Source organism: Armigeres subalbatus, unplaced genomic scaffold (genome assembly GCF_024139115.2).
Source record: "Armigeres subalbatus isolate Guangzhou_Male unplaced genomic scaffold, GZ_Asu_2 Contig58, whole genome shotgun sequence".
In the NCBI taxonomy this organism is placed as follows: domain Eukaryota; kingdom Metazoa; phylum Arthropoda; class Insecta; order Diptera; family Culicidae; genus Armigeres; species Armigeres subalbatus.
This window is the reverse complement of record NW_026943347.1, coordinates 285,804-302,035: the sequence shown is the minus strand read 5'-3', so window position 1 is coordinate 302,035 and position 16,232 is coordinate 285,804. Positions and strand designations below refer to the sequence as shown.

The window sequence follows — 16,232 nt, the reverse complement described above, 5'->3', positions numbered from 1 at the left end:
GACATGCAATTGTAATTATGTATCTAAAAAATTAATACAGTTTTTGAAATGTTGAAGTATTGGATAGCTCATAAAAGCAAATCGAGTGGCCAACCAGCTTCCTGAAACCCAAGCAACAAGTAGTGGGAGGCCATTTATCACTTGAGAAACCCTCCAGCATAAGCGGAGAATAAGAGAGCGAGAGCTATCGGCTGCACCTATCTAACATACGCCAGCAGCTACGTCGTAGAGCACTGTTGCTCTGCTGCTCGGTGGGTCGGCGATTCGCCTTCGCCCGATGCCGCTAGTGGGTTGGTCGCCAAATCGAGCATGAATCAGTTGCGTTTTAAATCTTTCCAATGTAACATCACATCGGGAATCGTTCTCTCTCCGTCGTCGTGCTGTGTCCACCGTGAACAGTGTACCCGGGTGCAATCCGTGTTCCGCTAAAGGTATCCAAGGCAGCCAACGCCAAGGTACAAAGGTTGTTTGGAACGAGCGGTGACTGGCGATTGCCCAACTGTGGAGTGTCCTACCAGAAGAGCTGCCGAACTTTGCGTAAATACTTCAGCAAGAGGTCATCTACGCGTCGGTTGTTTCACCTGGTAAACAGGTCAGTATCGGTAATTGGTTAACTCTCAAACAACTCCAGCACAAAACGTCCCCCGTTTCATTGATATATGACGGTCACGAAACCGCATCCCATTCAGATACAACTTTCGCGTTTAGCAACAAGATACAATCCCCTGTTGCTAGGTCGTAACCGGCATTCTAAATTGCGCCTCCCTTTCGGGTCGCAGCCGTTCGTGTCGCATTTGGTAGGTGCTTCTTCGATTCGGTCGAAAACGGTTATTACGTCGCAAATTTCTGCAATCCAAATGGGCGATGGGCGGGCAACCAGATACTGCGACGAGGTAATGGTGTAATAGTAATGGCTAGGCCTGGGTTCAGCGGCGCAACCAAAAGGCGCGTCGCAGTCTACCGCCGCGCGCCACCGTCAACTTTAATCTACAGCGAAGAAGGGTGCCGAGGTTACGCTGGCTAGCGAGAGCGATTAGATGTCAATATCTGCTGCATCTGTGTTGCGAACAAGCGAGAATGCAACTTGTAACAGAAGTTTGATACGCATTTATCAATCTCGGATCATGCTAAACGTTTTTGTTTCTCTATCATTTGAAGTTGATAGTGCAGTCTAGTTGACTGCCTTTTAAGGTGTGCAATCGAGGATCTAAAATAATTATAACCATAATGTATCTGCGTTTCAACGGACAAAAATCAAGATTTTATTTTGACTTTGCCGCTTTACAGCGAGTGGTAAACCTAGTAAGTGTGAGTTTATGTTTCAAAAAGTGACAAACAAATGATATAAAAGAACTAATATTAAAAGCAGAAGATGGTGTTAGCTCAAAAACGACGTCGTAAATTAAAAAAAAATAATGTCAATTTTTTTATACTACATACAAGTTGTGTTAGAGACAGAAATGCACACATATAATTAATACTACCTTCCTATTATCATGTAAAAATTTGAACTGTTTGGAACTCATTGAATTGTCTGGCAACATTCATAGAGTAAGGAACCATTGTTGCCAACTTACTAAACGACAACAATTATTGTATTCGGCGTAACGACACCAATCCTCACTTTTCTGTAGTAGGCATCGAGGTAAATGTACCTCTTCTGGTCATGACTAAGAATTTGCCAAATTTTATGAATAAATACATAAAATAAAGGAAAGTTTTAGAGTTTCAGTAGCTACAACATGGAATATAAGCATTAGGCTTCTACGCTGTTGAAACTCATAGCCTATTTTTGAAATCAGGCACCAAAGTGGCCAAAATCAGTACACATACTCTATAGAAACAGATAAGTGATAATAAATAGCAATAGGAGGGCTGTGAATTTAGTGAATTCACGATTCTGAATAACGATTTTGGCGAGTTAAGTTTGATACAGGCTCTAATAACGCGAACTCTACACAACTAAATACAGGACCGAACTTTGCCAGAAGGGGGCCCCGGGGGCGACAGTTTTAAAGGCTCATAAATGTACGAAAAAGGTTTATTTTGATATAAAGGTTTTGTGAAGCCCCGGGGCCATGACCCACGGATCCCCCCAAAACCAGGCCCTGACTAAATGTAAATGATTGTGCCACTGCGCGACGTCATTTGTGCAGGAGATACAGTCTTGGTGCATAGTGAGCCAAATTCTTATAACTGCGATGCTGCGTGGGTCCTTTTCATTACTAAGGTAATCTTTTGCAAATTTTTTTCGTAATTTTCTGATAGTCCGAAGAATTGGTCGATTCCTTATATTAATGACACACTGGTGGTATTCGTACCATGGTACAAGTTGTACCACTAGTGTGTCATCTAGTACCATGCTGGTACAACGTGAAAATCCATGGTACAGTATGTACTAGGGTATATAACCATGGTACTTGTACCATAAGTGTGTCTTTAGTATTAGATTTTATTTAAGAGAGAGTGGTTACCTCTCTGAACTAACGAAAATATAAAAAGAATCGTTTTAAATCCAACTTCACACGATCTTCAGGAGAGATTAAAAAAACTGCATATAGCCATCTCGCGTGCTCACTGCTGAAAAATCACAATAAAATTTCCATTGCTTTGTTTTTGATGGGATGAATATCGGAGCAATGAGATGAATTCCTGGAGCAGTTCACCAACATAGAAGCATTGTTTTTTAAATGATAATAGGGGGAATAAGGGCTTTGGCAGGTTTTGTTCTATTATAGGCATGGGGGTTTTTTATGACTGACTATGCTCAAATTTGGCCTAAACATTCTTTGCATATCAAAGAATATTGTGGCCAAATTTCATAAAATTTGGTCGACAAAAACCCCCCTGACAACAATAGAACAAAACCTGCCAAAGCCGTCTTTCCCCCTATTATAATTCCAGTTGAAAATCGAATTTCGAACTCGCGAAATACGCGTTTAACTTATAGCGCATCTAGTGCACATTGTTCGCAATTAGATGCGCTATACAGCGTACCAGATGCGCAGTAATGAAACTTGCGACTAACAGGAAAAAAAAATCGTGGGTTCAAAAATTCGGTTTTGAGCTGTAAATATTATATTTGGCAAAACGTGTACAGACCCCATTCGATTTTGGCCAAATTCAGGGGCCTCATTGCGGATCTCCTCTTGACAGCTCTTTCGTATGACAGTTTGCATGGTTTACTCGTTTCGAGTCGAGGAGCGATGCCCCCCCAGTTTTGGAAATATTCGCTGACGCATTCTTCAATCACTGAAGTTTACGACGTTACTTCATCAAGCATGACCTCTTGGAATCATTATTTAAGGTCAACTTTCCCGAAGAACACATATTTTTTAAGCCTCTTTAAAAGAGAAAACAAAAACCGAAAAAGTTCTGCACGTGTGAGGCCAATCACCCAATGTTCGTTTAAAATCGGGCCAATCTAAAAAAACAGCGCTTTTTCGATTTTTGTTTTAAATTTTAAAAATACTTAAAGGCGTAAAAAATATGTTTTGCCTTTCTCGTACAACAAAGTTGTACCAGAAGGCTATAATTTCACTCCAAAAGCCAAATTTTGATAGATGGCTCGGAAACCCATAGTGTTATATACCAATCGACTCAGCTCGAAAAACTGAGCACATGTCTGACTGTGTGTGTGTGTGTGTGTGTGTGTGTGTGTGTGTGTCGCCCCGGGAATTTTTTATTGTTAAACACGTTTCATATAGAAGGACTTGACAGATTCGAGTGCAACTAGTTTCATTCGACGGAGAAACTTTCCTAGTTGGACACTATTGTTTTTGTTTGCTAATAACTCATTCGATTTGAATAATATTTCTATTTTTCTTTTAACAAATACGCTGTTTACATGCACACTTTAAGTCATTAATCAATTTAGCCATGACGCAATCCATTACTCTCATAATAATTGCTTAGAAATTACTCAATTATTGAGTAATTTATAAGCAGCGTGATAGAGTTGCATCAAATATTTTAACCCCCAAGATGTAGGCAATTAGCACAGCATTTACAACATTAATTCGAATCCAACATATCGAATCGAGAAAGGCATAATCACCACTTGGGGATAAATTTGGGATTTTTGGGAAAGTTCAGTTAAGCTTTCCTGTCAATTAGTTTATTCACTCAATCGATTCTTTATTTTATTTAAGATCAATTTTCTCAAAGAATCTTCGACGCATCTAAGTATTGCGCCAACATCGGCCTAACATTTGACTTTTAACGAACATCGGCTGAAATTTTCAGGCCGCTTCACACGTGCAGCACTTTTTTTGTTTTTGTTTTCGATTTTTAGAATAGTTAGAGGCTTAAAAATATGGGTTCTTCAGGAAAGTTGACATTCAATAAGCTAAATAATCGACTAATACAATAACACGAGATACAATTCCTCTATTTGGCTTCTGAGCCTCTCAAATGGAGGCACCCGAGTCTCTTGAAAGTAGGCGTCCGTGCCTTTTGAAAACAGACTTCCGAGCTTCTCAAAAAGAGCTTCCGAATTTCTTGAAAGTAGGCTTCCGTGCTTATTGAAAAAAGGCTTCTGAGCCTTTTGTAGAGAGCTTTCGAGCTTCTTGAAAGGTGGCTTCCGAGCCTCTTGAAAATAGACTTCCAAGCCTCTTAAAATGAGGCTTTCGGGATCCTTGAAAGAAGGCTTCCGGGCATCTGGAAAGAATCCAAGTTCCACCAAACATTACATTATTGCACATATATCAATCATAAACCGGTATGCTGAATGCTAATTGCATTAGATCAGTTTTAGCGATGTGAAGCTGCATTTATTCTTCAACTGTCAGACAACGATACTCTAAATCAGCATTATTAATGCATAGCTGCGCATTACTGATGCTTCATTTCAAGATGTGAAACCATTAATTCGGACTTATAAATGCCCTTTTCCACTTTTAGGGCTGTACTTTCTACAACTTTATGGTAACGTAGGAAGGCTTCAGATCCTCTTAAAAGGAGGCTTCCGAGCCTATTCAAAGAAGGCTTCCAAGCTTTTTAAAAGGAGGCTTCCGCGCCTCTTGAAAGTGGGCTTCAGATACTCTTAAAAGGAGGCTTCCGAGCCTCTTGAAAGAAGACTTCCGAACCATTTGAAATGAGGCTTCTGAGCCAGTTGAAATGAGGCTTCCGTGTCTCTTGAAAGTAGGCTTTTGAGCGTCTTAAAAGTAGGACTCTTGAAAAGAGGCTTCCGAGCCTCTTAAAAGAAGGCTTTCGGGCACCTTGAAAGCAAGGCTTCCGAACCACTTGAGAAGAGGCTTCCAAGTACCTTTAAATGAGGCTTCTGAGCCTATTGAAAGTAGGCTTCCGAGCTTCTTAAAATGAGGCTTCCGAGCCTCTTGAATAAAGGCTTCCGAACCACTTGAAAGAAGACTACCGAGCCTTTTGAAAGGAGGCCTCCGAGCTGCTTGGAAGAAGGCTTCCGAGAAGCGTAGAAGGATGCTTCAACATTGCAACGAAGCAACCGAGCTTTTCGGAAAAAGCTTTCATGCCTCTCAAACGGAGGCTTCCGAATCTTCAGATTCTAGATTTTAGTTCAGAAGCATATTTTTAACATATTATTCAACATTTTGTTTCGATCAGGTAGATTGCATTGGAGATTTTTTAAATTTGCTTATTCGACGTCTTAGCAACAGTTTTGTCAAAAATGCACCGTACAAACGGTCACTCACTTTCCTGTTTTCCATGAGAATGTGGCGCACATTATAAAATCAGTCCCAAACTTCCCTGAGCAGAGCTAGTTCACTCCAATTACGAAGTAGAATTTCCGAATCAATCATCAACATGCTTGTTATGTGCAACTGCAGAGAACTTTTCGCTATTCCAAAAGTTTTTCTCTCTGCGTTAATCGAACCCACACTCCACAACACATGCTGCTAGCCGAGTAAAGTCGCTAACGGCATGGCCACAAAGCCCACTATGGTTGTGGCTTAAGGCCGATATAAATATTAAAAACCCAACTTAATCCACCGAGTGGTGATACTGCCTTTCTCGCATTTAGCCAAGACACCAACCTTATATGGCGCTTTTATAGTTCGATTCCATTTTCTTAATAACTTTTAAACGCAATGGTCGATCGTTATCAAATTCAATAGTGATCAACAAGGCTTTGTCCCCTGTCGAATGCAACTTGTTGCGAGAAAATCGGTTAAGAATTACTCAGGCTATTGACATCCTATTGTTTAGCCCATCGCCAGATCGTAGCCAGGATGTCCCGGGCTATAATTTTTTTTCATACTGCGTTTCAATGATGACAGCGGTCTATGTCTATTGATGATGATGACATCGCGCTTGTCACCGGCACGGAATTACTATATGAAAAAGTGGCTAATATTTTTCGGTTTTCGTGTGCACACACTCACACATACACACGGACAGACAGACATTTGTTCAGTTCGACGAGCTGAGTCGATTGGTGTATAACATCATGGGTCTCCGAGACTTCTATAAAAAGTTCGATTTTGGAGTGAAATGATAGCCTTTCGGTACAAGTTTGTTGTACGAGAAAGGCAAAAAGAAAAATGTCTCCCCACTCGGATTTGTTTTACCCAAAAATAATATTTTGAGGCAAACAAACTGTTGTGTTTGCTGCCGAGGCATGTTTCCTAAGATGTGATTTTGTCAATGCCCAATATTCATTAACTCAAGTCTGCGGATATATAGGAAAATTCGTGAATTTTCAACTGATCGCGCACTGATCTCGCCAGAGGACATGTCCTGTTCATCATATCTTCGAATTACGTTACAAGTCATTTATCAAACATTCCTTGATAAATAAATATAGAGGAACTGTTCGGTTTTCCATCTCACTGAACATATATACTCATCTCATAGTAAAACAAGGAAATACAGCATCGACCTCTTCGCTTTTTTTCTAACATGCGTGCTAACAGCTGAAAAAAAAATACAAAAATAAATAAAATTAGTTGACATGAAGTGCCGATCAGTTCCCCTATTTTTCGAAATCGATACCGCAACCACAAATAGTGTGCCAAACCATAGCTTCCTTATCAAACTCTCGCCTTGAGTTGATGTTTTTGTCCTTCTTCTACCAAACATTGTGTCCAGTGAGGATTTGTAGTCGAAACCTTCTTTATACTTTATTAAAATTTGGGAATCGACGATCATACTGTCAAGGGTACCAACGAGAGTGTTGAGGCAAAACTGATTCAAGAATATCCTTTTTATTTGATTTCCTTTCCAGGAGAGAAAGGAAAGCGGTAAACGTGGACGTAAACCAGGTCGCAAGGCGTCTACCGAGAAAATCGATATGAAGGCAAAGCTTGGTGAGTGCTACCAACCTATCAGGCTTAACAGGAGTTGAACGGAATCCTGTGGGCTTCTATTCTTTAACGATTAACTAATCACCCTTTTATCCTCCCTCAGAACGCAGCCGACAGAGTGCACGGGAATGCAGAGCACGTAAGAAGCTGCGCTACCAGTACCTGGAGGAACTGGTTAGCGATCGTGAGAAGGCCGTCTTTGAGTTACGCCGCGAGTTGGAGAAGCTCCACTATTGGGCACTGGAGGTAGATGCTGGTCGTTTTCCCGAGGGACTGCAGGAGCTGCTGGAGGAGCTGGGTGCCCTGAAGCAGGAGTAACTTAGGGGTATTCCAGCCTCATCGTCGTCGTTGTGGTTCTTGATATAGTTGGGAGGCTTTGATTTCTTCGTATCAGTTATTCAAGATTGAGTTTCCTCCGTTCTTTGGCTTTAGTAGTAATAATTTATTTGGTTTGGTTAGGATTGATTCGATACGCTTTTCAAAGGGCGTTTCAGTTTGATACAAATTAATCTATATTAGTTGCAGACTTAGTTTAGAATTAATCGTTTTAGCATTATGTTTTTATGTTTATGTTTTTTATTTTAACCAAAAATGACTACAAAAAATATACAAAAACATGTAAAATTATAAAAATGCTACAAAAATAAAAATAAATAAACGAAAATGGCTTACATCTAAAGCAGTTACCTCAAATACCGTTAAGCTAAGTACAATTAAGTGGTACAATAACTGATGATATATGATTATATGAACCAAATAACATGAAATTGATGTACATAATCTACTTTGATCACCACAAACACAGAGAATCATGCAAACAGTACGGCAGATTTTGCGGGAACATTGAAACGAACGTGAGTCGATCCACATTAAATAGAGTTTGTTAATCGATTTTCTCGATAAAACTTCATTGAGCAAACTTTAATATAACCTGTCGTGTCCATTATAAAATGCAAGAATTATAAATATTTGCTAGGTTGTTGAAATGTTGAAAACTTCCGGTCAGCACACACTCAAACAATGAAATACCCAACTATTTTTGTAATGCATATTTTAAAGATACTAATAAAGCCATTAGCATGGATAATATATGGATTTACCATTTGTTAAGTTAGTTGATGACAATCCCTTTCCAATGTTGGTAATTAATGCGAGGTAACTCATCATCTGTTCATTGGTATCGAAACAGTGTTCGATCCAGTTGATAAATACTGTAGCAGTTAATATCTGAACATGGTTTTCCGGCGGAACTGATATGTTCAACTGTTTATGGCTTGAAATCAAGAAACTTATTTTTTAGCGGGATTTTAGTTGCATTCGCACAGCGGAACTAAAGCCAACATAATTAAATTGACGTTGTGTTGCGTACTTTCTGTGAACACGGATGTGGCCAACAACTTTTGACCGAGCTCGCAGAAAAGTTTTCTTCCATAATATTACTGCCAGCCAGCGGGGGTTAGACTGAACACGCACACAAACGTCATTTTTGCCGGAATATCAGTCCTTTATTTTGGTTAGATTAGAGGCGAGGCGGTAAGAATCATTAACTCTTTCAAGGAACAGTCCATGGTTGCAAGCTAGTTGCAAGCAGTGTTGTAGAATGTCATTTGACTGATTTGTTCTAAGCTTTTTTTAGAAGCCAAATTCTCTTCACATTTTTATGTTCTCATAGTGCTTGAGTAGTCTTATGTTGTTGTCCACAGGTACATTGTTCTAAATATAGCCACAAGAGCGTGAAATCTTTCCAAATTGTCATGTGTCATTTGGATTACATTTTGCCTCATGTGGAATCGGCCAGTTGCTGTCGTATCAAAATGACATGGAATTACTTTACCGAAGCATGTGCTTTGTGGACAGTAGACTGGCCCAGGAAACAAAAGTTGTCAAATTCCACGGGGCACACCCCAGGATTGTGTCTTTGGTGAGAAAATCAATCTGGGGATTGATTGTATGGGGATTTCGGTCAAAATATATAGGAAAATACACTTCCGACACCCATTCGATCTGGAAACTGGTTCTGATTGCTCTATTGAGCCCAGAGTTGCAAAAAGGGCAGTTGGTATGTTACAGGACAATTTCATAGAACATTGCTAGATGATTTAATGGACTTTTATATAGTTTTCAGCTGACACGATTCGATCAATAAATCCAAAAGTACACAATTTAGCTCCTGTTAAATCATCTGAAAGCTCAGTAAAAGTTCATATAATCATTGTACAATGTTCTGTGAAATTGTTCTGTAACATACCAACAGCCCTTTTTGCAATTCTGAGCTCAATCGAGCAATCCGAACCGATTTCCAGATCGAATGAGTGACGGAGGTGTATTTTTCTATACATTTTGACTGAAATCCTCATACAAACTTTAAATCAAATGCGCTAGCTTATGCAACAACCGATTGAGCTGAAATTTTGGGAGATTGATTTTCTCACCAAAAGACACAATCGTGGGGGGTGCCCCGTGGAATTTGACAACATTTTTTCCTCCCCCTACTAAGCTGGGCCAGTCTGGTGGACAGTTACGTTAGTAATGCTGGGTGAGCGTGTCACGCACAACACAACGCCTACTTCGATGTCAACCGTCGTCGCTTTGGGAGTGCTGTTCGTAAATGAAGCCAACACGTGGTCGGATGCTATAAACGATAGGTATCATATCTTTTGTAAAATTTTGTAAAATTGTAAAAATCAGTTCCGTGGTGAATTTTAAACTCACCACATGTTTTCCACTCCCATCTTCAATAGGGCAAATACGACACAATACTTTTCATACAGTGCTGAAACTAAAGTCGATTATATAGCGTACAGTAAGCAAATGATTCAGGGAGTGTATCACAACTATGTGCATTATGGTTCTCTCAATCCGTGTTCTTGAAAATTGACTGAAAAAGCACCCATTCTGCTCGTACTATTTTTTAGCTAACGAAAACGCCCAAAATTGACACTGTTCTTTCTAAATAACCATTGCAACACATTCAAAGATATTTAATTCAGGTTTCTTTCCCGGAAACAATTATAAGCTATCTTGGATTTAATATAATTGCAGTAAAAAGTAAAACTCACGTTACCTAAGGACATAGGCGTAACTAGAGTCTCGGTCTAGGGGGGGCCATGGCACCAGCTGGTCAGCTGGTGGGATGTAATTTTCAAAGGCGATTTAAAGCACTGTGCGCATGGATTGCAATAGAAATTGTTTGACTAAGTTTATCGCTCATTCGTCCTAGAACTAACATGAAAAAAATCGGAATCTTAAAGTGTTTTTTATGAGTCATAAAATTATGAGTCATAAATCAAATTCCAGAATAACATAGGGTTTTTGTAGTTACTGACGTTAGGAAGAGGCTTTATTATGGTTTTCTGAATAGGTGAGAGATTTCTCTGCAAAATCAAAGAGACTTGAAAAGCAACCAAATCGATCTGAATTGTGCTGCAAAAGAAATGATTTCTGATACGAACTGGTTTCTAAATCTAATTTTTTTATCCTAAAAAACAAATTCTAACTAAAGCAGGCACAAAAAGTTTTCCGATGATCCTTATGAAATCGCCAAAAATTAAATGGAACAAGATCTTTTGAGGATTATAAAATATTTCTTTAATGCAATCTCTGTTGTGAGTGCGAAGGTTGCCTAAGTTTTGTCCTAATACTTTCAATGGAATGCGTTGTTGATTTTTCTGTCATTGTAACAAAGATTCTTAAGTTTTATAATTTTATATCTTTCTGTGCCAGAATTATATAGCGAGAGCAAACAGCTCCATAGGAATTTGATCAACTGTTTTGCGGCATACCTTGCGATTAACTCGAAAATTTTTGAACGAATGGTCGTTCGAAATTTCATTGACCGGATTTGTGTACATGTGCTCATTTTGATGTAGTTGCTCAGTCTTTTTTGAAACGGATGGTAGTTTAATAGAACAGAAATATTTATATCTTAATACAATTATGTTTTTATGCTTCTGCGACCAGGATACTAGTCAAACAAATGCAGAACAAATTTATTATTTCAAGCTAGCAACTGAATTAGAAGCGGCATTGATTTTAGCTTAAAAATCGAGAAAATGTTCCCGGGGGTCCAACTTAAATATTTCGATGCTTTACTGAACAAATGGTATAGATGTGATAACGCAACAAAAAATATGTTTATAGAATTCATAACCAAAATTAAGAAATATGTAGGAAATATGTAAATGAAATAAAAACTGACTAAGTTGGAATTACTTTTCAAAATTTTCTGGGAGGGGCCACAGGTCTGGAGGCCAGGCCCCCCGGCCCCCCCTTATTTACGCCAATGCCTAAGGATGAAATTTTTACCTTCGGAAATGAGATTCGTCGCACAGGTGCATTCCTAATAACTGCAATACATTCACCGGCACCTAACTTTATCACTTAATTATAATAAGTATACAATACTGATTTATTTATTTATTTAGTGCTGATCCATCTGACTACAATGTCTCAATGAATAAAATACTCTACATAACTTGTTATAACACACGATAATTACACCTACAGCAATGACGACCGATAAATCTTCTTTTTGAAGCGTGTGCTTGTTTGGTTAAAATCGAAAAGATCCTCAACTACCGTGAACGTCCGGATCATCGACGATAGTGGCTCATTGTAGCCGAACGCCGTTCGATGGGACCTGTCCTGTAGCAGTGATCGTTGCCGGAGAGGACGTTGAATTGCGCGGAAGTCCAGAAGCGAAAGTAGCTGCGGAGAATCAATTTCGTTGTTCAGTACCTTGGCAACGAATGTTGCCTGCTGAATTTTTCTTCTTCTTTCAAGGGTGTCCATACCAAGCAGTTTACAGCGATCAGGGTAAGCTGGAAGATTTAATGGGTCACGCCAGGGCAAACTACGTAATGCCAACCGAATGAACCTCCGCTGAACACGTTCAATCCTTAGGGACCACGATACATCATTTGGCGTCCAGATAACAGAAGCGGTCTCAAGGATAGGTCGTACAAGCGCACAATACAGAGACTTCAAGCAATATGGATCGGTAAAGTCTTTGGCAATTTTAGCAATAAAGCCCAGCTGACGATTTGCTTTGGAGACTATCGCTGTATAATGAGAATTGAATGTCAGCTTTGGATCCAACATGACTCCTAGCTCGGAAACCATCTCAACTCTTTCAAGTATCGTGTCGTCTATCCGATAATCGAACAATATTGACTCCTTCAATCGATGGAACGTCATCACGGAACATTTCGGAACACTGATAATAAGCCGGTTCCGATGGCACCAGGCAACGAACAGATCCAGCAAACTCTGTAATCGGTGACAATCATTAGCCGATTGTATCACCAAAAAAAATTTCAGATCGTCTGCATAAGAGAGATTTCACGCGATACTCGAAAACATCCAGTAGGGTAGGGTTTGTTTGGACTGGTTGGCCGAGTGTAAATTTAGTAAATTTCAATCGACACAAATTTTGACCAATATCCCAGTATCTCATTTCTCAATTATCATTAATCACTTCACTTTTTTCACATTTACTATTGCTCTGCCAGAGGACATTTTGACCATCTGACCTGTTCGGCCAGACGACATTTCCGGCCGTATGAGCCGTTCGTCCGAATGGCCCTTTCTTCAAACGACCATTTCGGCCTAACGGCATTTTCGGCCAAATGACCTATTCGGCCATACGACTTTTTGGGCCAAACGACAGGTCAGACCAAACGACATTTTGGGCGATATGACTAGTGTGTGGCCCTAAAAAGCCGGAACGAAATTATGACAGCGACTCTCCGTGGATGCGCGTGCACGTTGCGGAGATCTGACCAGAAGAGGCAGAGTCATGGATTGCTGCTCGCCGATTGAATCTATGAACTATCTATGAAGGCATTCTACTCAACCCCCCCCTTCTTCTCTCATTAGAAGCGCAAAAAAAAATCTTCTGACATTGGACGTAATGCTTGTTTTTCTCCTGGGTTATTTAAAGGTGAACTAAGGCGAACATCTGTTGCATTTGAGCAACCGGTTAAATCTATTGAAAACGGCACATCAAAATAAAATTGTTTCAACTTCATGGTTTTATACCAGAACAATTATTTAGAACATGGGTTCCTTAACTGTGGGTCGCGAATGGACTTCTTTTTTTCTTTCTTTTGAAGTTCCAATTTCTTCCAAAAACATTCTAAATCTTACCCAAATCCAATCCAAATCCAATCCAAATCCAATCCAAATCCAATCCAAATCCAATCTAATCCAAATCCAATCCAAATCCAATCCAAATCCAATCCAAATCCAATCCAAATCCAATCCAAATCCAATCCAAATCCAATCCAAATCCAATCCAAATCCAATCCAAATCCAATCCAAATCCAATCCAAATCCAATCCAAATCCAATCCAAACCAATCCAAACCATTCCAAACCAATCCAAACCAATCCAAACCAATCCAAACCAATCCAAACCAATCCAAACCAATCCAAACCAATCCAAACCAATCCAAACCAATCCAAACCAATCCAAACCAATCCAAACCAATCCAAACCAATCCAAACCAATCCAAACCAATCCAAACCAACCAAACCAATCCAAACCAATCCAAACCAATCCAAACCAATCCAAACCAACCAAACCAATCCAAACCAATCCAAACCAATCCAAACCAATCCAAACCAATCCAAACCAATCCAAACCAATCCAACCAATCCAAACCAATCCAAACCAATCCAAACCAATCCAAACCAATCCAAACCAACCAAACCAATCCAAACCAATCCAAACCAATCCAAACCAATCCAAACCAATCCAAACCAATCCAAACCAATCCAAACCAACCAAACCAATCCAAACCAATCCAAACCAACCAAACCAATCCAAACCAATCCAAACCAATCCAAACCAATCCAAACCAATCCAAACCAATCCAAACCAATCCAAACCAATCCAAACCAATCCAAACCAAGTCCAATCCAAACCAATCCAAACCAATCCAAACCAATCCAAACCAATCCAAACCAATCCAAACCAATCCAAACCAATCCAAACCAATCCAAACCAACCAAACCAACCAAACCAATCCAAACCAATCCAAACCAATCCAAACCAATCCAAACCAATCCAAACCAATCCAAACCAACCAAACCAATCCAAACCAATCCAAACCAATCCAAACCAATCCAAACCAATCCAAACCAACCAAACCAATCCAAACCAATCCAAACCAATCCAAACCAATCCAAACCAATCCAAACCAACCAAACCAATCCAAACCAATCCAAACCAATCCAAACCAACCAAACCAATCCAAACCAATCCAAACCAATCCAAACCAATCCAAACCAATCCAAACCAACCAAACCAATCCAAACCAATCCAAACCAATCCAAACCAATCCAAACCAACCAAACCAATCCAAATCCAATCCAAACCAATCCAAACCAACCAAACCAACCAAACCAATCCAAACCAATCCAAACCAACCAATCCAAACCAATCCAAACCAATCCAAACCAATCCAAACCAACCAAACCAATCCAAACCAATCCAAACCAATCCAAACCAATCCAAACCAATCCAAACCAACCAAACCAATCCAAACCAATCCAAACCAATCCAAACCAATCCAAACCAATCCAAACCAATCCAAACCAACCAAACCAATCCAAACCAATCCAAACCAATCCAAACCAATCCAAACCAATCCAAACCAATCCAAACCAACCAAACCAATCCAAACCAATCCAAACCAATCCAAACCAATCCAAACCAATCCAAACCAACCAAACCAATCCAAACCAATCCAAACCAATCCAAACCAATCCAAACCAATCCAAACCAATCCAAACCAATCCAAACCAACCAAATCCAATCCAAACCAATCCAAACCAATCCAAACCAATCCAAACCAATCCAAACCAATCCAAACCAATCCAAACCAATCCAAACCAATCCAAACCAACCAATTCCAATCCAAACCAATCCAAACCAATCCAAACCAATCCAAATCAAACCAAACCAATCCAAACCAATCCAAACCAAACCAATCCAAACCAATCCAAATCAAACCAAACCAATCCAAACCAATCCAAACCAATCCAAACCAATCCAAACCAATCCAAACCAATCCAAACCAATCCAAACCAATCCAAACCAATCCAAACCAATCCAACCAATCCAAACCAATCCAAACCAATCCAAACCAATCCAAACCAATCCAAATCAAACCAAACCAATCCAAACCAATCCAAACCAATCCAAACCAATCCAAACCAATCCAAACCAATCCAAACCAACACAAATCAAACCAAATCAAACCAAACCAATCCAAACCAATCCAAACCAATCCAAACCAATCCAAACCAATCCAAACCAATCCAAACCAATCCAAACCAACCAAACCAATCCAAACCAATCCAAACCAATCCAAACCAATCCAAACCAATCCAAACCAATCCAAACCAATCCAAACCAATCCAATCCAATCCAAATCCAATCCAAACCAATCCAATCCAATCCAAATCCAATCCAAATCCAATCCAAATCCAATCCAAATCCAATCCAAATCCAATCCAAATCCAATCCAAATCCAATCCAAATCCAATCCAAATCCAATCCAAATCCAATCCAAATCCAAATCCAATCTAAATCCAATCCAAATTCAATCCAAATCCAATTCAATCCAAATCCCGACGGTGATTTTGCAAACCGCAAACCATTTTCAGACGGTCCTCGAGACGCGTCTTGTGATTTTTGCAAACCACACACAAACCATTATCCGACGGTCTTCGAGACGCGTTTTGTGATTTTGCAAACCACAAACCATTTTTCGACGGTCTTCGAGACACGCCTTGTAATTTTGCAAACTAAAATATCACTCTTAAAAAACTCTAAAATAAAATATCACTCTTCACTATTTAACCAATTGAATTCAACTCACCTCATGAGATCAGCGACAGGATCAAAAAAGTAGACTGACAGGGTCGCCAAAATGTGTGGCCCTAA

General features: G+C 39.7%; 1 protein-coding gene across 1 annotated transcript; it reads left to right on the top strand.

Moving 5' to 3' along the window:
• Nucleotides 1-309: 309 nt before the first annotated feature.
• LOC134204439 (REPTOR-binding partner) lies at nucleotides 310-8,375 on the top strand. Its single transcript, XM_062679259.1, has 3 exons — nucleotides 310-592; nucleotides 7,202-7,283; nucleotides 7,384-8,375. Exons 2-3 carry the CDS (start codon nucleotides 7,268-7,270, stop codon nucleotides 7,596-7,598), a joined length of 231 nt encoding a protein of 76 aa, XP_062535243.1. The 5' UTR covers nucleotides 310-592; nucleotides 7,202-7,267; the 3' UTR covers nucleotides 7,599-8,375.
• The last annotated feature ends 7,857 nt before the right edge of the window (nucleotides 8,376-16,232 follow it).